This window comes from Mustela nivalis, assembly GCF_964662115.1.
Source record: "Mustela nivalis genome assembly, chromosome: 11".
In the NCBI taxonomy this organism is placed as follows: Eukaryota; Metazoa; Chordata; class Mammalia; order Carnivora; family Mustelidae; genus Mustela; species Mustela nivalis.
In genome coordinates this window covers 102,999,711-103,020,770 of record NC_139030.1, presented here as the reverse complement: position 1 = coordinate 103,020,770, position 21,060 = coordinate 102,999,711, and the positions used below count along the sequence as shown (strand labels likewise).

The 21,060-nt window shown below is 39.7% G+C and overlaps 1 protein-coding gene across 4 annotated transcripts in view; it reads right to left on the bottom strand.

Moving 5' to 3' along the window:
• Positions 1–21,060, bottom strand: part of SATB2 (SATB homeobox 2) — a 466,941-nt gene that overhangs the window by 80,877 nt on the left and 365,004 nt on the right. For all 4 annotated transcript variants that reach the window (XM_082688948.1, XM_082688949.1, XM_082688947.1 and 1 more), the window contains one exon: positions 14,729–14,831. In XM_082688948.1, coding sequence (XP_082545074.1) covers positions 14,729–14,831 — 103 coding nt within the window. The remainder of the gene's footprint in view (positions 1–14,728; positions 14,832–21,060) is intronic.

The following is a 21,060-nucleotide window of genomic DNA, read 5'->3' as shown; positions in this document are numbered from 1 at the left end:
GCATCGGGCTCTTTGCTCAGCAGGGAGCCTGCTTCCCCACCCCCGACCCCACCCCGCTCTGCCTGCCTCTCTGCCTACTTGTGATCTCTGTCTGTCAAATAAATAAATAAAATCTTAAAAAAAAAAAAAAAGATTTTATTTATTTGAGAGAGAGAGAGAGAGGATACGCAGGGAGAGGAGCTGTGGGAGAGGGAAAGAGAGAATACCAAGCGGCCTCCATGCTGAGTGAGTGTGGAGCCCGATGTGGGGCTGGAACTCACAACCTCAAGGTCATGACCTGAGCCCAAAACAAGAGTCAGACATTTAACCAAGGGAGCCACCCAGGTGCTCCTCATCCTGCTGTCTTTTGAGACTATATCAGACACTTACTTATTCACTGTCAAAGTCTGTTGTCTGTTCTTTTCTCTAAACTCACGTAACATTCACTACATTATACATGTATAACCATTTTTTTTTAAAGATTTTATTTATTTATTTGACAGAGAGAAATCACAAGTAGATGGAGAGGCAGGCAGAGAGAGAGAGAGAGGGGCACCCGGGTGGCTGAGTCATTAAGCATCTGCCTTCGGCTCAGGTCATGATCCCAGGGTCCTCGGATCGAGCCCCGCGTCGGGCACCCTGCTTGGCGGGATGCCTGCTTCTTCCTCTCCTATTCCCCCTGCTTGTGTTCCCTCTCTCCCTGTGTCTCTCTCTGTCAAATAAATAAATCAAATCTTTAAAAAAAACATATGTGATAAGTCCTCAGCTTTTGCTGATGGTCACATTATACTAAAGAGGCACTGACTGGTACCCAAACCTGCATTCTACGACTTATTAGCTGTGGGGCTTCCTTGAGCAAGCTGGAGGTTCTCCGGCCCTCAGTCTTGCCGTAGGGAAAATATATATTATCTCAGAATTGTATGACCAAAGTTTAGATGATGAGTATCTATGTGAAAGATCTTTGTCAGAGCACTATTGTAAATTTCAGAAAATATCTGTATAATTATGATTAACAGATTAGGCTTCCCATTTCAAAACTTCCAGATTAAGATACTCTGACAAACGTCTGCTGTTTCTCAAAGGTCACCTAAGAAACTGCAGTCTTTTTTTTTTTCAAGTAACTATGCCGTGGTACATCACAGCACTTTTAAAAATAAATCCTCTACTTTAGAAAGACTCATTATCAGTATAGAATCGCACACCTCACGGTATACACAGGAAGGTACTGCTATTCAGTTTCTCCAGATCAGGCTTAATAGTGCATATGCTGACCTGCAAATCAGGACGCAGGATATATGGGATATAAAATGATACATCTCACAACTTTTGAAATTAAATTTATAGAACTGCTACACAAATACTGCTTTAAGCTTCAAAAGTTAATGTGAATAAAAACAAAACAAATAAAAAAAACCCCTAAGGAATAAAATCCACTGTGAGTATATACATGTTACATTTACATCAACCAAAAGAAAGAAGGAAAATATTCTACTTTTTTTTTAAAGCAAATGTTTAATGTCTTATTTTTATTTCCCAGGGAAATGAGTAGGCATCGAAATGTCCCACACTTTAAAAAAAAACAAAAACATAGTTTTTCCTCTTTAGTTCAGTTCTTTTCTCAGTTGGATTTCATTCTTTTTATTATGTCTATTTGCTGTAGATGCTATGTAAAGTAAACCTACTAAAATTTCAATACTCAAAATATAGTCCAATGACTAAATGTCCCAAAATATACTTGCTGAGAATTTAAAAGCAAAAGGAGACGTGTCTGATGGGCACACAGTGAGACGGCATACGACGGACAGAAAGAACAAACGAGAGATGTTTAGGGCCTGGGTTCTAACTTCCGGGGTGATTTGGGAATTACCTGTAAAACAGGGAGGATTATGTGTATATTGGTTTGAATGCAACCTTCCAGGTGACTTACCTAATAGTAACTGCTGCTAGGATTTTCAGAAACAATTCCCTCTCTCAGAATATCTGCTTCTGCTTCTAGACTCTTCGGCAAGAATTTAAGACTTTCCTAAGGTATGTCTCTTTCCAAAACTCCCCGATTGCAACGAGAATAATAGTAGATTATGTAGTGACACTCACTGTAGATGTAGGATCGCTCCTGCAGGTTTATCTAACAATACTACTTAAAAGACTGATAAAATTTCCAGAACTATGAACCTCATGTTTTAATGCAAACCTTAACACAGTTGTTTTGTGAAATAACCCTGGGGGTCTGTCCATACTTAGAAAGCGGTGGAAAGAAATGAACTGGGTTAAAGGCTTTGCACTGAGAAATTTCTGGAATTTCTGGCCTATGGATTTTTCCTAAAACCATTAAGATGCTTATGCAAATGTAAGTGGATTAGCATTAATGAGTGCTAATGGATTCCTTAATAAGATAACAGTCCAGTATTCCCTAGAACATCTCCTGGAAACCCAGGGTAGAAGAATAGAAGCGGGGGAAGGGAAGGGGGAGGAGGATGCAGAATTTCTCTGGGACTCCTTCAACTCAAAACATACTCTGTTAGTGATATTACAAGGGCATGACACGGGTTTGCCTCTGGCACTCTTGGTAGAAAAGTTGCCAATCAAATTGATAATTTCGAATTGACACCCAAACCTTGGAGTATAGACAAAAGATACTCCTGAGTATATCAGTGCCTTGGACCTTCATACCTCCACCCCAAATTCCTTGCTCCCCAACCCTTAGGTCCAAAAACTTGGGAGTCCAACTTTAAAGACAACGATCCCATCTAATACCAGAGAGGTCAGATAATTTGTTCAAGGTCAAACAGCTGTCCAAATGCAGATAAATAGGAATATTCAAAATGATTAGGGCTCCTGGCACAAGGCCTCATAACCATGATAAACCACAGAACCAGTAAAAACTCGGGTTTTTTCTTCTCTTTCTCTGCGTTACTCAAAGTTAACTTCTCAGAGCCTACAGATGTCACAAATACTTCCTAATGAATTTTCTTTAGAGAAAAATGTGCATTTTAAGTGCAGAAATTCTCCTAACTGTCTTGCTCATATGCCTCTTCTAAAACACATTGGCATTTCCAGGAACATGAAAGCCTACAGTTGGTACAGCAGTTGAGGCACTGAGCTAAACTCCATACAAATCACTGTCATTGAACTCTCACAACAGTATGACAGCGATATTATTATGACCACTTTCCTGAAGACCGTGAAGCTCACAAAAAATAACGTCACATACCTATTCAAGGAAGAGTCATACTCAAACCTACATCTTTAGGACCTTAAACTTTTGTTCCACTGCTTATGCGAAAAGGCCCAACTGGGGGCATGTGGTTATTATTAATCCTAGGATTTGAGTCAGGACTTATCTCCTTTGCTACAGAAAAGTCCTGCCTTCTATTTGATGCCCGTGCACGCAGCCAGGAGGCATGTATGCCCATCGGTGACATGAGGAGGGATGGGTTCTCTGAACAGCGAAGGTACAACCTGATGCCTTCCCCGTATGCTTGTAAACCTTTCTGATGTGACCCATTGAAAAAGTTAGTCAGTTCTACAAAGAGATTAAATCACTGATTCCTCAACGATGGAATTAGCGAATCACTAAAACAGGATTATCCCCGTTTGTTATTTTAATTCCTATAACAAGTATTTATTAATCAACTATTATGTGCCAGAAATGATGCTAGCCCCTAGAGATACAGTAGTGGGTACTATTAGTTTCAAATACTCCACTCTGATTTGCTTCAGACGTTTTAACTCTTTGCTACACATAGATGGGCTTGTAACACCTGCCTATTTATATATATATATATATATTTTTAATTTCTTTTCAGTGTAACAGTATTCATTGTTTTTGTACCACACCCAGTGCTCCATGCAATCCATATCCTCCCTAATACCCACCACCTGATTCCTCCAACCTCCCACCCCCCACCCCTTCAAAACCCTTAGATTGTTTTTCAGAATCCATAGTCTCTCATCACCTGCCTATAATTTAAAATGCATTTCTATTTGATGATAAAACATAGTTCCTTGCACCCCAATTCTGTTCATTATTAGCAATTTATTCTAGTCATGTATAATATAAATTCACACTCATTATATTTATTTTCATGATTCTCCCCCATTCTTCTTTTTTTTTTTTAATTTTATTTATTCATTTATTTGACACAGAGAGAGAGACACAGAGAGAGAGGGAACACAGGCGGGAGTTGGGAGAGGGAGAAGCAGGCTCCCTGCTGACCAGGGAGCCTAATGCGGGGCTCGATTCTGGGACCCCGAGATCATGACCTGAGCCAAAGGCAGACACCCACCAACTGAGCCCCCAGGTGCCCGTCTTTTATTTTTCTTGCAGCCAAAAAAGCTTTGTTCCAAAGTGTGTGTCATCAGCACGAACTCCCACCTGACTGATGAAAAGACACGAATCACACGACAGAGAGCTCTGGCAGATACTCTTTATAAACTGTCAATATGAAGTGTTTCTTTGAAACATGTAAATAATAAGAAATAAAAAGTGGTACGTACACTCACATAAGAAGGTAATAACCATAAATTCCGGTATGACTGAACCATATGAAATTGGCAATACATAATTTTAAGCTACAAAAATGGCAATTTCATATGCTTCGACCTGATATTTACCTTGACTCTTCTCCCTGAACCGGGTTACATACTATCACTAAACAACCAGAGTGTCCACCCAAAGTCTTTCACTGAGTAAAATTCTTTTTCAAAGGTATCATAACACTAACTTCTCTGACAAACCCTAACAGCATCCCACATGCTAATTCTGAATATGCCCCATCACTGAAAAGATTTCGGATTTATTCTGTCCTGGTCGATAACTGAAGTACAAAGTCAATCTGTACAAACTGAGGTACAAAATCCATTTTCTGTTAACATGATTTGAGAGCTAAAGCTAATATTCCGTATATATCAAATATAAATCCCACACCATTAAAAAGAAAAAAAAAACTATAACCAGAAGAGCTCACTAAATATAATTAAAGAAAAATATTAGGAGTCTGAAAGGGCTGAAGGGCAAAAGGAAAAAAACAAAAAGCTAAGTCTTTTAGGACTACAAAAGTTAAAGATTTGTTTTTCTCTAAATTTGTTAAAGAGAATCTGTCTCTGGGTTGAGAACTTGCTTGCAAAGTCTCTGCCTAGAGCAAGATATTCAGAGCCAACTTGTTAACTCCTAATAAAACAAGGCTTGGAAGGAAAATGCTTCCAGCCCCATAAGCAAAGTGTACCAGCCAGCCCTGTGATAATACCATACGACTGGTTTTCTTAGGTGTATTTTCCCCTTATTATCAACTTCCTTTTTCCATCATATAAGATCCACAAAAACATATACATCTACCATAAAGCACTTGAAGCTGGACACCTCTGTGCTTTGGCAAAAAAAGCTCAGAGGACCTATTATGTTCCATGGAAAAAGTGAGTGTTACTCACTTTCACCCTTATTATAATCTCAGCCCTCCCCATCTGAACACCACTGTCCCTTTTGGTTTGATAACATTGACCATTTCAAGTATTCCTGGAGCTTTCTGTATAGGTTAAAGCTAATTACATCTAACAATATCTTTGTTTTTATTCTTTATTTTAATCTGTAACTGGAATTTCAGAGGTGAGTTCAGCACAAGAGAAAAAAAACAGCGTTTCAGAAACTTAATATTATTGTTCAGGAGCATTCTACCTTTGCCAGTTGGCATTCTGTGTGTATTAATTCTTTAATTCAACCAATTAAAGAAAAGTTAATCAAAGAAAAAATAAACCCATAATTCACTCTTTTCCATTGGCCTTTCTCTTTGCTTTTTACAGGACTTAAATATTTCAGGCCATTATTTCAAGGAAAATATTCAATAAACTAGCTGGAAAAACCTCAAACGGATGCTTTTTGTAGACTACATATATAGTCCCTAATTTTTACTTAACAAAGGTGTTACTGTCTTTTTCAGTGGAATTGACTATTGCTAAATCTTTAGCTCAATAATAACTAATAGAAAAAAAGAATGATTTTAACCCATTACTAATTTGCTAAGGACATTTGTAATATGAATTAAACAGGCAAAGATTGTCTTTTTCCTCTCAACTGAGACATCGGATAGCAAATAAGATTAGTCATAATATCATATGTGTACAAATAAAACTGTCTTAAATGCATATGTTCAAATAAGTTCATATATTCAATTCAATTCGATTACTATTTACTAAAATAAGTCCTTACAATGTTCAAAGTCCTATGTTCATAGGAATCTGAGGAGAGCACAAAATGGATGTGTCCCTAAGATGTTCTTTGAAAAAACCTGCAGTCTAGTAGTGTGATTATTCAAAACTAAGTCAAGGGGTGCCACGGTGGCTCAGTCCTTTAAACATCTGGCTCTTGGTTTCAGCTCAGGGTTGTGGGATGGAGCCCAGGGTCAGATTCTGTACTCAGGGGAAGTCTGGTTTAGATTCTCCCTCTAGCTCTTCCCCTTTCCTCCCCCACCCCTACATGCACAAATTCTCTCTCTCTCACAAATAAATAAATCTTAAAAAAAAAAAAAAAATGAGTCGGGCACCTGGGTGGCTCAGCAGATTAAGCCTCTGCCTTCGGCTCAGGTCATGATCTCAGGGTCCTGGGATCGAGTCCCGCATCGGGCTCTCTGCTCTGCAGGGAGCCTACTTCCCTCTCTGTCTCTCTGCCTGCCTCTCTGTCTACTTGTGATCTGTCTCTGTCAAATAAATAAATAACATCTTTAAAAAAAAAAAGAGTCAAGGTTACTACAGAACATGGAACTTAGAAAGGTGACAGCTTGAAAGGCCTGACGTTAGAACTCATCGCATGACTTAAATTCTATATGAGTCCAGATTCATCTACTTCCTTAGGAATTCAGGATTCCTAAATCAGATCATCTCAAATTCCTGCAAAAGGTGAAATGAAGGCCTATCACCAGTCAGGTGAATGACGAGTTCAACCGTGCCGAGCACAGGCAATTCTCACGTTCATCCTATAGCTTCTTACATAGCATTTGTACTTAGCTTTGAGCACCCTGTGAATTTAAGTGCTTTTCAGCTTTTAACTGTAAATCATCGAAGAAAAAATAAATAATTTTTATTTAATTAATCATAAAGCTAGAGAATTCTCTGACTCTAACCCACTGATTTTCCCAAAATAAGATGATGTCACCACAATCATACTAGATTTTTAACAAGCTGGACATTTCCTGGTCTACCTAAAAACTCATTTCACAACTCTGTAGGTTCTTCATCTGGGCAGGACAAATGGAAATCTGAAACTCTGAGAACTCTAAAGCACACTGTAAGAAAAAGCTAAGAACTAAAGAGACCTGAACCTCCATAAACCCCTAACAGTGTCACCTCCTTCAGTTCCCTATGCTCCCACTGTTACCCAAATACGGTTGGTCCAGAATCTGTTTCAGGCATTCTCCTCACCAAACCCCATCCCAACCATTCTCTCTCACTGCAGATAATCACAACAGCCCCCTAAAGTGTAAGATGCCCCATTCTTTACCCTTCCCTCCATCTTCAAAACCTGTCTCCTCATCCATCTTCTTTCCTTTAGGTTCTAAAGACAACGTGGCTATTTCTCTTTCCCTTAAAGGCCAAGCATCTTCTGTGCCTCAGATCCCATCTTTCCTTGTTTGTGAGCTCCTGCTTGTCACCTGTCTCCCTCTCCCGAGCCTTTGCCTCCGCCTTTGCCTCCACTGTCTCTCTCTTGAATATGGGGGACAGGGCAGGGAGTATGTGTTAAACTTAATCCTAATGCTGCAGTTAGCTGTTTTATATCCTTTCCTGACTAAGCCAGTGTCTTCTCTCCTCATTGCCATGCCACCTTCCCTTCTTAGCTGCATATATGCTCCCTTTGTTGTCACACTATGAAGAAACAGCTCCCTCCAATGTAATCATGGTCCCCTTTTTGCCAAAGCTAAGAACCTCCAAATACCTGTTCCCCTTCTCCTCCTCTTGGCACCCTTGATAACATTTCTCCAGTAGTAACCCATCTTGCCTGGCCTCCATGAAATCTCACTTTCTTCCTAACCATATCTTCGTAACCCATGGCCCTTTTCTTCTCAAAGCTTCCAATCTCCTCCTGTGCTCATCTTCTTCTTTTAGCGAATGCTCTTTGGGTGGGATTTTAACTATCATGTCAAAATCACTGACTCCAAAATTCATTCTCTAGTCCTGTCCAATGGTCAGCTAGTTCCACATCTTGAATGGCCCAGTGGATATCTCTACCTAGTTCCCCAACTCTCAGTAAGTTATAAGCCATGGATCAATTTATATTGTCCTATCTCTGTCAAAACTATGAAGAGTCACTTAAGCTCAAAACCTTGACTTCTACTTTGATTTATTTTTCTCTCTCCCACACACATCTGGCACTGGCCGTTTCTCTTTCTCACTGCTGCCATCAAAAGCCACAGATGGCCACAATAGATTCCATTTTGCCGACTTCCTCCCAGGTGCACCTACTGCCCTGTCCCTCCCAGCTGCCTCCTCCCTGCCATACACACTCACCCCCCCACACACACAGAGGACTGCGAAAGAAATTTCTTTTTTATATCAACGTTTACATGGTATTACTCCCTTGCTGAAAAACTTTCATCGATTCTCAATATACCTCAACCACTTTCAGAGTTCCCCAAGGTAAGGTCCCAACCTTATTTTTTCATCATTAGAACACCAATATTACCCCCAGCCAGATGCCCCCAAAAATCTCAGCTCCTTTACCAACGTTTGATGCTATCAACCCCACACCTAGCTTTTCAGTTTCACCGATTAAAATGTTAGCCACCCCGGGCATCACAGGATAGTGCTGCGATAAAGGTACTGTCATTCGAGACAGAGTGAACAACCACCGATATTTTCTAGACATTCATGCTCTTTTGCACCTCTGCATCTTTACCGATGAACTTGGCAACGGCCTGAAGTGTTCTTCCTTCTCCTTTTCTCCTGGCAGAACTCGACTGTCCTTAAGGTGTAACTCATGGGCTGCTTTTCAAATTACCCTCCTCTCCGACCTAACACTTGTTAGGTAAAACTTACGGACCATTCTCTGTGCTACTATAACACAGTTTATACCACTGCTCTACATTCGCCAGATGGAGGGCTGCCTCCCCTGCTAGGTTGACAGCGACCCAACTAGAGGCTGGAACCACATCTTATGTGCTTCTGGATGCTTCTCACTGCTTTTCGCCGTGAAAATGGCCTGTAGTAGAAGCACTCACTAAACATTTAATTAAAAGGAGTTCTGTAACTGTGACTAATTATCTCGCAAGGAGGGACTATGCAACGTTCCCTACTTAGAATCCTGCCAGGTGTATAAAGTTGATGCTCAGACTAATTTTACAGATGCTGGCTTTTTGAAACCAAGAGCTGTGTCTTAAACTTCTTTCAAATAGTAATTATCTATGATAGATGAATGGATGGACAGAGGAGTAAGGAAAAAAAATCATTTTCCCCTTTCCGTCCTTTCAAAACGGCATCATAAATAGTATAAATATAAGGAGGTAGCAAGTTCCTTTCTTTTCGCCTACAATTCATATTGTTGACAAATGAATGCTTCACATTTTAACATTTATGCCCATTAATGAACAAACAAAGCTCAGGCCAAAGAAGGAGCTGTCAGGACAGCCAGAATGAGCTTCGTAAGATCCAAGCAAGGAACCGGCCCGTAGCTCGGGGCCCTGGCATTTCCCCACACGCCATTCTTCCACACCCGACACTACCAACGTGTTTCTAATCGGGGGGCCAAACAGGCTAACGTGAGTGATGAATGAACACCAGTGACTCTCACAGTAAAAAAAAGCACAAGGCTCTTCCAATAAGATGGAAAGCGGCTGGGAGTGATGTTTCTATTTCCACAAATATTTGTGTAAAGTTTGTCTAAGTTCAAGGGTTTCTGCAGAAGCCAAGGACTTGGCGTTAGCCTTACTTCAGGCAAGATACGGTACAGGCAGAGGGACCAAGTTCCTTGCCGCACACCTTTATTTCCATCCAAAGCTGAAAGAAAATCTCTCTCATGACTCAGAAAAATTAGGTAGACAGAAGTAAGTTGCTTTTACCTCATCAGAGCTAAACAACAGCAGAGGGAGAAGTCCCGGCCGTTGATTAAAGACATTGTCGTGACCACCGATACCGCCGTGGCTAAGCGGGGACTGCCTCGTGGAACCAGGTCAGGGGACATGGATTCTTCTATTCAACTCGGAGGCACCACTTTGTAAATGACACAATCATTTTTGGGTACAAGAGGTGCTTTAAATGTGGTAACATTATATCATTTCAGCTATAATGATCATAATTACTTATTTCTTTTAATCACAACCCACTTAACCACTTTAGTACAGAGGACTAGTTCAAGGAGTTTAATTTTCATTCAACATCTAATCTTTGTGTTTACTGAAACCCTTCACGGGCTTTGTTTACTGTCTGCTTGCTGGCCTGGACGTTTGATCTTGCAAGACTAGATCAGACAGGGTCAGATAAAATACTGATTACTAGAATAAACCAGGCTTGGAAAAGTAACACTGGTTTTTACAAATCCTCATGTCTTCCAGCTCTTTAATATTTTGCAAAATAAGTTCAAATAAATAAAATTAAGACAACTAACAATCAGGGGGTTCTTGAGCAATGATTGAGAAAAGAAAAGTGATGAGGATAATTTTGCTTTCTGGCCAAAATAGGGGGTTTGGTTAGGTCCGTTCATTGTAGTGGTGTTATTTTATGACACAAATAATTTTACAATATCCACAAGTATTTGTGTGAACTTGCAATGACCCCTTAATTCTTGTGACCAATGAAATAGTTGAGACTGACCTGACTAAAGATGACACTTCATTTGGCTTTTGGTGTCAGATGAAAAACACTTTAGATATGACATTATTTTAACTTATTAATTTTTAATTAGGAGACAGTTAAAATATATGAGTCCTTCTTTGTTAAGGCACTTTTTTATTCTTAGAAGATGCCCTGCAGAAGCAGATTGACAGAGAGTATCATTTCCGATGGTACTTCGTATATAATTGCCACTTAGTCTCATAAAAATGATGAGGCAACTTCATATCTACATAGTTAATAGAAAAGAGGTTAAAAAAATAAGTGTTTCATTAAAGTGTGCAGAACTTATGAAAGAAAAACTGATGGGGTAAATTCAACATAATCCCAAGAATTTTTGAAAATCATTTTGTAGCAGCATGAACGTTTCCAGGTCCCTGTGGATTATCCTTGTGTCCACCATTGAAACTCCTAAACATTAAACAACTGTTAATACTGGTCTTTTTTACCCCCTGCTTTTACACAGAATGTAGATTTTCTTTTCCTCATACTTGGGAGCTTATGAGCTTTACACGGTAAAATCGAGGCAAGAAGCAATTACAGTATGAGATGAACAGCAATATAAAATACTGTCTAAACCAACCTACTACCCTATCTACCCACCAAAAATTCCTGGTTCTGGATGTTAAATTCATAGTTCTGGATGTTAAAAGCAGAGGATGCCAACGGTCTCTCCCCATCCATCCTGAGTTAACACTAACGATAACTCAAAAATGTCTGTGTCAACCATGATGGTCTTTGAAATTAAAGAAAAAAGGTAAACACAATGTACTCTGCTGTGATCACTGGGGAAAATAAAGTTAACATGCTAAGCCAAACTAACTTAGGACATTTTAAAGAATAAGTGTAAATAGTTTAGCTGTAATAACAACAAATTCAAAAAATGTGCATTAAAATGTTTACTTCCAAATTCAGACAATTCCATTTGTATATCATTTTTACATCTGTTTTTAATGATATCAAATTATTGATTGTTCATTTTTCTCATATTTATTTAAGCATTAACTATAGAATTTGCGATCTGATCCCTTTTTTTAATCCCACTGTAGACTTTTATTTTTGCCAGGTTTTAGTCATATTTACTTTGATCTTTCCGAGTATATAATTATTTTACTGTTTATTTATTTCTATGAGAAGAGAAAAAAATTTTGACCTAGGAGATCTATATGTGGCAATTTGTAACAGAATCACATAGCTTATGTTAGGAAATCATGGTTTTGATTAAGAAGCAACCATTTAGTTCCCACTGTTTTATTAAAACAGACATTAGCAGATAATAGGAAACATATTTAACAATGTAGCTGCATTTAGTTGGGGACATTAGTAAGTTAGCATGAGATTTTCTTCTATACGTTGTATCAGCCAGGCTACATGTAAATTGGTAATTTGGGGTGGAAACGGGGGAGGGAGGAGGCAAGGAAGGACCCGACACTCCGACTGCCAGGTTCGCAGGAAGAGCCCTAAGGTACAATTCTGCCTTTGCTATTACTCATTCCCAGATCTGAAACTCTTTCCTTGTCTTTCTCATTTTGAAAATGGATGGACACAAACAGAAATGTTACAAACAAAATCATTCCTTTCCCATGAGAAGTGGATTCTACTCGATGGGAACTCCCACGGTGACATCTATTCATAGCACAAAGCTTCTTTCAGATGAAATGTGCCTGGATAGGTCCGACACTGCCTTTTCCCTGAGGGTCGAAAGTTAATAAAATATACTTCTCTGGGTGTTTATTTTCTGTACACCATTATACCTGCCACGAATTCTTTGTTTTTCCTCCCACTCCCTTGGTTGATGAATCAACACCACTTGAACTGTTTTACGGCAGCTTGTGTTTACTTCACACATACCTTAACCTTCCCTTTTCTCCTCCTACTGACACACACACACATGCACACACACACTTCTCAACAGCAATGACTGGCTCCATCTCCTTGAACAGCAAGTGCACAGAGTGTCTGGCAGCCTCTTCAGGTGTGGGTCCTTGACCTCTTGATTGAAATCAAGGTCTCAGTCCGCTTTTATGACACTTAAGATTTAACTGTGCATTTACTATCGTGGGGAGAAAAAGAGCTTAAAGAATTGAATCTCTAAGAGAGGAAAAAAAAAGTAGAAGATATAAGTGTTCGTGTATGTGTGTGTCGCATGCGCGTGCGTGCGCGCGCACACACACACACACACACACACACACACACACGGGTTCTGTAGTGGCAATTCTGAAAACACTAGAGTGGAGAGCTTCTGAATCTGGAATTACACTCCAGCCTATTACAAGACGGCTCTCTCTTCCTTTCCTCTTCCGACAGCAAGTAAATGGGATCTAACAAATGACCTTGACGCTGCAGGATTCTTTTGATTTTTAGCCAAAGAGGATATGTTCAAACACTTCAACAGTCTTACTTTAAAAGAAAAACTTGGAGACAACACTTAGAGAAAAGAAACCCTTCTGAACTACACAATCCCGTCTTATAACGAGAAGGAGATATTCATCTTATCCTGTCTGAGAGTTAATATTAGTAATATTGTAAAGCAAGTGCCTAAAGTAGAACCTTCATGCTTCCAAGAATTTTAGGATGCTGAAGAGAAATGGATCTTAATTCAATTTTCAGTGCACTTTAACTCCTTCTGGGTAGTTCAACATCTTGACTTTCCTTATAAACTGGATATTTGGAATAAAATGCTCTCAGTCTTTTGTAATCAGAAATGTGCTGCTGATGCATGTAAAGTTCACGCCCTCAAAAGGTAACCCGGGAAACAGGATCCCAAACACTAAACGGCCAACAAGCGTTACTTCGATCCCGCCTCCCTGGAGGACACCGGCAGGTAGTAAAACAAATAATTCATCTTTTACTTTTACCTGCCCACCGTAAATGGTCCTATAAACCTCGGATGGGGGCAGGGAACTTTCAGCAAGGCTGTGAATACCTATAATAGGGCTTGATGGATGACGTTATAACCATGAGAAAACAGGGCCGGACCCTCGACCATCCAAGAGTCCCCAAGTCCGCTCAGGGGCTGGTGGCATCTGCATTTGAATAGCATCTGAGTTGGGTTGGAACCTCAGAATGTTTCCAACATTGACATATATGTACAGAAAAAAGATCACTGGTACATCTGAAGGGCTGGATGGTGTAAACAGCACACCACGTATCATACAGGACACTGTATTTTCAGGCCCAGGTACATCTCCACATTTACCATATTACTGCTAGTACTACCGTTACTATTAATTATTATTTTAGCATTCTAGTGTTACTGATATTATTTATTAAGAGGTTTCTTTATGCCAGTATTAACCTAATTAGTCCTCACAGCTAGTGAATGATTCAGATACTTTCATTGTTTCAATTTTCAGATGAGGAGACTGAATCTCGGTGAAGGTAAATAACTTGCCGAAACACACGCTAGCAAAAGGGAGAACAGAAATTTGAACACAAGGCTGCTTTACAACAGAGGCCCTTTGACAGAGCGGAGACCACTGCTCTGGAACTGTCACCAAATAAACACATCAAAACTCCATTTCTAACCAAAGATTTCCTGATACCAGCAGTCATTTCAATTTGTTAATTGGTATTTGAACTATCAAGTGCAGATTAATCCACAATGACTGCTTTTGAATTTCCATAAATCTATTAATGGAAATGATTCATTGTTTGAGCTTTTTAAATAGACATGCCTATCTGAAATAAACCTATTTCAAATATTTCTAAAAATCTTGGCCTTCACATGCATCGCTTACAAAAATGGTCAACTTCACGTATTAGGCATCAAATTTTACTTTAGTTCCTGTAGGAAATATTAAGAAACTTACCTTGGTAAAAATTATACATATAATTTTATAAAAGTGTATACAGAAAATTAGCATAAACTCCAAAGAACCAATACTTCATTGACCTAAGAATCTAAAAATAGGCTTTAAAAACAAAAATGTCAGTTTACCTTTAATCTTCTTGTACTTCTTATACCATCTCCCAAACTCCTGGCACTTGGTTGCTGACACGTTGGCATAATATGTGCTATTTACAATGGATGAAATCATACTCTGAAAAGAAACAGGAAATAATCGTTATGTTTTCCACCATCAAGTACTTCTTTTTAGGGGTAAGAAGTCTCACCCACACCTACCTCCGTTGTCTTTTAAATCTGAAGTAGTCATCCTCCTGCAAACTAAACTATCAAACATCAAACACGATTACCAAAATTTACTCTTTCTTTAACTTCTACTTGTATGATGACAGTGTTTTCTCCAAAAAGCCAACTTTGGGGCAATGTCAAAGATGGAGGAGGCAGGACATCTGTGCAGATTAGATACAAAGGGAGAGAACAGTTGTGACTTAGGAGCAGAGTAAAAGGTGAGATCAGATGCTCCAGCATTGCTAATTCAAATAATGCCTTTCAGATGTTTCTGTTCTGCTTCCAACTGCAACAAGCTTACACAGCCAAGAATCTGAGAACATCCGTGCTACACACGGCAGAACAACATTTAGGGAAATAAGTTAAATTAATATAATTTATAGAAACGTGTGATTAGCACTTGTGTGAAAATTCACCAAATGAAAAAATTAACAGTGCTATTTTAGAGCAGGAGAAACTAAACATAACACTTGTACTGTGTTTCACCCAAAAATGAATCAAAGCTCAAACTTTCTGAGTGCTTGAGTACCTCATTCCTTCTTGCTTTTCATCCCCTCTCCCTCCTCAGCTCTAGCCTTTAGCTGATTTGTTTGTAAATGGGACGGACAGGAAAGAGAAGAGTATAACCCAACTTGGCACTAAAATATTAAATTATAACTGCACACCTTGAATGCAATTTCCTACAGGTATGTTTTCAGTCAATACGGCATGTTTGGACCAACATTTGTAACAGATGTTAATTTATATACCTGAACTGACTGTGATAATACAGTCACAAATTTATACAGAGATTTTTACTTCACAAACTCTATCTAAAAACAAATGGACATAAACTCAAGAGATCCAAATGGCTTCTGTAAGGTCTTATATCTTGCCTTTGAAATTTCACCGTTCTTCAAAAAGGTATCTCCAGATAAGGATGGAACAGCTGTGTAAAATCTCAAAACTTCAAATGGTATTTCTTCAGAGTAGTCACAATAAAGAAGATAACCATAAATCAAGCCAACAGCAAGTTATTTAGTGAGAGGTTCAAACACCAGCAAACAGTACTGCATAGACTCCCATTTAAAACAGTTCCCTCACTGAGCCCATAAAGTCCCACTTTTTCAAAAATCACTATGCAGTGCTGGTGGGGGAGGGGAATTCTAATTCAATTCACAGAAACCTCTTTGGCCCTTTCTACATAGCAGATGGCTAACCTCCCCCGGTTGCTGGTCTCTAAATGACAATTCTGTTCTCTAAGGGGAGATAGTAAGAACCTTTTTAATCTGAGGATCTGAACACAGTCCTGGGAACACAAAGATCCGGTATCACCTGACTGTATCACCAAACTTCCAGATCCTTCTGCACTGACTTAGAGGATCAGTGGACTCCTAATCTTCCTGAGGCAGGTTCTGCTTTGTGTGTTACTAACAAAGAAGTAAAGAAGTTTCTTGGCTAGCTGGGCTAGTTCCCTCTCTGGGCGAGTTTTTCTCTGTCTTAATCTGCAAAACCCTTGAGGACAGTGACTGTGTCTGTTTCATTCCCCCCCCCCAACCCCCACCAAGTCTAACACACTTCTCATGTGGGACATCTGAGTCACTGAAATATAGGGACAGGGATGAAATTTTAAAATGCCAAACTAAAATGTCATAATAATGAACATTTTAACATGAAAGTGGCCTAATAATAGATACCCCGGCTATGCTGGTGTATATGGATAATTGCGGATGTACTTGTCATCTCTGTCTGTTGTTTGTATGAATGTTATCCTCCGGAGAGGCACAGGACAGGTGGTCATTACAGGAAATCGAGGTAAGCCTCCTATTGCAAAGTCGGTCTGAGAGACAGACTAAAGTGTCTCAATTACTACCTACAGCTGTCTAGCAACTCTTCCTCACCCCTAAGACCAGGCCACCAAACCATGTCATTGTGGCCCCAGATGATCCACATTTCCCACATTCTCTAACCTCCCTATTTTGTCCTTGTCCCTGATGTGTCTTCACTGCACAAAGCCAGTGTCCATCTGTGTGGAAAGGTACTTAATATCTGGGCTTCCATGGTCTCCATCACCAGATCTTTTTTTTTTTTTTTTTTTCAGATTTTATTTATTTGACAGAGAGAGAGAGAGCAAAAATAGGCAGAGAGGCAGGCAGAGAAAGAGGGGGAAGCAGCTTCAGGCAGGCAGAGAAAGAGGGGGAAGCAGCTTCCCTGCTGAGCAGAGAGCCTGATGTGGGGCTCAATCCCAGGACCCCGAGATCATGACTCAAGCCGAAGGCAGAGGCTTAACCCACTGAGCCACCCAGGCGCCCCTCCATCACCAGATCTTATACTAGAATCAGGTTCACACAACTCACTTAAAAAAGAAGTTGACTCCCCACAGACTCAATCAGATTTGCTCTCTTCCGCAGATAATTATAACTGAGTTTCTATCTCTACTGGCCATGGCAGCGGTGGTGGGGGGGGGGGGAGGATGTAGATTTGAACTAGGAGTTTAGCAAAGGAATTAGGTAGCAGATAAAGAAAATTTCCTAGATAATGAGAATCTTTAGTCCCTCAAAGGTCTCTCTGAGTTTGTGACACATTTTATTCATATTAATTCCCCGCAGGTCTTTACATCTAGTTGACACTCAAACTAGTTCTACTGATAAGAATTTTCATAATTCATCTTCAGAGAGCTTTAAAAGCAGAAGAGGTACATCTGGGGCATATTTCAGATGAAAGGTCATGTTATGTCTTATTATTCAAGCTTCAAACATGAATATTCTCTAACCCTAAATTAGACTGTTACATTCTCATAGCCTGAGTTCGAACTTCTGGGCCTCACTGGCACACATACACAAGGACATCTAAATGTTAGTGTCGATTTGTTTTTAAAAATATCAAAGTTATTTCACTATAAACAACACTGAAAGGAGCTAATATGGACCCAGCATATACTGACTTTGCTCTACTTGGAATAAAGTTTTCCAGAGGTCCTGGGGAATAGACAATCTGCATTTACCACATTTCATCCATTTTACAGCCACATTTTTTAAATACTTTAATGTCACCGAAACTGGAACACATCTTACAATCAGGAGCATCTCAGACCTGATGAGATACAGTTGCTGCAAAAACAGCATGAGTAATGATTAAAATCTCTCCCACCAACCACTCTGCCAAAAAAACCCTAATTTCCATTTACTGCTTTTTTAAAGTATGTATATAGTTTTGTACTTTATACTGCTCTTTTACGTTTTCCAGGGATGCTAGAGCAACCACACAATTGGACTTTTAAGATCTCCACATTTTTTTGACAAATGAAGAAAGATTTGAGTGGGCTTTTTCAATCCAGACCACAACCAACTTCTGAGCCTCCATGTTGCATAAAAACAATGTTGATACAAATAAGCCAAAAGAGATGTGTGTTATTTCTAACACTTGAAGGGATAATGTTTCACTGAGGCTCATATGAAAATGACTTTGCACTTATGAAGTAAGCTTAATGGCACGGTGGTGGGCAAAGACAAGGAAAGTAGAGGGCACACACACACACACACACACACACACACACTGGGCAATCAGACAGACCCTTCAGGTATTTAGTCACAGCCATCAACACCAAGGAATAGTAAGTGTAGATAAAACTGTGCTATGAAAAATATTATGTGTTAAAATAAATAGGAAGGTTTAACACATCTTCCCAACTACAGAAACTTTTGGAAAATTTCAGACTTCTTTGTAATTCAACATTACATTTTAAATACAAAGATTTTAAATGAGGAATAAAATCCAGGCTTCCTCATTTGCATTCACTCTGACACATAGTTTGCTGGCTGTATTTGAAAATTATTTAAAATAATAATAATAGTTATTGTTATTATTATGTATTTGAGGGTTTAAAATATAGCAGAATCAAAATTTACTAGCTGATCTGAATTTACACCAAGCCAAATTGCAAGAGATTATACTGTTTTAAATATATATTGTTTGGACAATAAAATATATTGTTTTAGTATTTGCTACAGTTAAATAGATGCCCTTATCTAAAAATAGATTTCCTTTCAGGCTCCTGAGACAAATTTTAAATTCACTTGTTTGTTTTTGAGGAGCTCAGAGACTAGATGTCACCTGTGATATGGCTGCATTTTTCTAAATGAGAGCCAGGAAGCTCAGAATGAAGCATCTTGTCCAAAGTCAAATGGCAGTGGAAAGCCCCATAAAAAGACACTAGTACCAGGCCACATTATTTCATGGGTCTCTTACAAAGGGAAAACAAATTTTCACCACCACCTCCATCAGCTGGTACAAACTCAACAGCGGATATTGCAAACGATTCTTCAGACCAAGAAGATACAAGGTGTGACCAAAGCAAAACATCAAGTTGTGACCTTGGGCCCCTACAGGAGTTAATTAAGGAGTTCAGAAAACTAAGGAAACTAGAGACAGTTTAATCCTTAATAGGAAGAGCAAAACAATAAACACAGATTAAGACGATTGGTACAATACATGTGAAAGACAGAGACCTCAGCACTCCCTCCTCCTCCCCAAGAAAAGGAGGATAAAATAACTGGATATCCTTTACCACACTCTCCTTGGCTAGCGGGATTTATTTGTTTGAAAAGCAGTGTTCTACTAAGAGTAGCTAAGCTGCAGATACATAATACACTTGCTATAAAAAAGAACATTTTAAAACCAAAGTGAATGGTTACACTTTCTGTCAGTAGGAACGCCCTTTCTCAGCAAGAAGAGCGTCAGGGTGGGGAGAGAAGCTGGCATCTCGTAGCATGTCTACGGGGGAGAGAGCGTGATGCAGGCCATGAATAATATATGCATTTTTTTGCTCGTTTTCAGCCTTTTTATTCTGCTTTGCGGTATGCTAAATTACATATTAAACATGAGATTATAATGATACGTCCATCAAGTACAGTAAAGGGAAAAACCTGATCTGGAGAAATTACTTTGTCATGAAAAATTCAGTTAATGGTACTTGGCAGCCTTCTGCTCTCCCTTTCTGTCCCCATTTCTGAGCTATACGATCAGAATTGAAAACTTGGCCATTCTAGCTGGAGGAAACACTTCCGCTGGGCTCCAAGTGCGGCGGGACGACATCTGAGAGCTCCTCCCTACGGTGCTGCTGGAGGCTCCCTCGTCTGTGAAAGTGGTCGCTACCTGCCTCAGGAGATCACTTGTCTAAGAGGCCTGGCACAACCCGTGGGGGCCGTGAGCGTCTGCTCTCTCCCCTCCACACCATCACTTCACATGTTCACGGCCATGACCCAGGCAGGGATTCCTTTCAAGCTGTCAGCTGCAAACCTCCTTCAACAAGAGTCATGAGGTTGGGCCTTGAACAGAAACAAGCTCACATGACAATGACTGGAAGGGACGGCTGGCAACCGGTTAACACAAGACAGGACGCATCCCCGCTACATGTGTGAATTTAAGACAAAATGGAACAGACAGTCGGCAACTAGTTAACGACAACACTGGTCCACACGGTGATCAGCCTCTTGTCTATACGTGAGCACATGGTCAATTTGTTTCTTCTACCAACCCAACCGGCTGCTTGAGTTCAGGGCCTGATTATTTCAGCATATTGTACATTCAAGTTGGTCTTTTAAGGATCTCTCAAATGAGCAAGGCTTGCTCAGGATGGCAGAAATAATTATCCTACAGTCTATGTCTTTAAAAGACTGTGAAAACACCACATCACTATCATGTGATGGAGGAAACACTTCCGCTGGGCTCTTCTGTAACGTTTTCCCGGTTCAGTAACTACTGCCAGTCGTTTTGTTCCTCAAATATTTGGCAATAAAACCTCCAGTAAGGGCATGGGACAGAGCTGCTTTAAAAACATATCTATATGTTAAATGACATAAGCCAGATAAAAAAACAAATATTCCAAGATTCTACTTTTGAGGCATCTGGAACAAGTAAATTCATAGAGTCAGAGAATACAACAGAGGTTACCTGGGGTTGGGGGTGGGCAGAGGGGAATGGGGAGTTTACTACATAATGGTGGTGGACTTTCTGTTTGGGGTGGTGAAGAGTTTCTGGAGAAAGATAGGGGTGATGGCTGTAAAACATTCTGAATGTAATTAATGCCACCAAACTGCAAACTCAAACATGGTTAGAATGATACACTTCACGTTATGTATTTTTACCACGAAAATAAA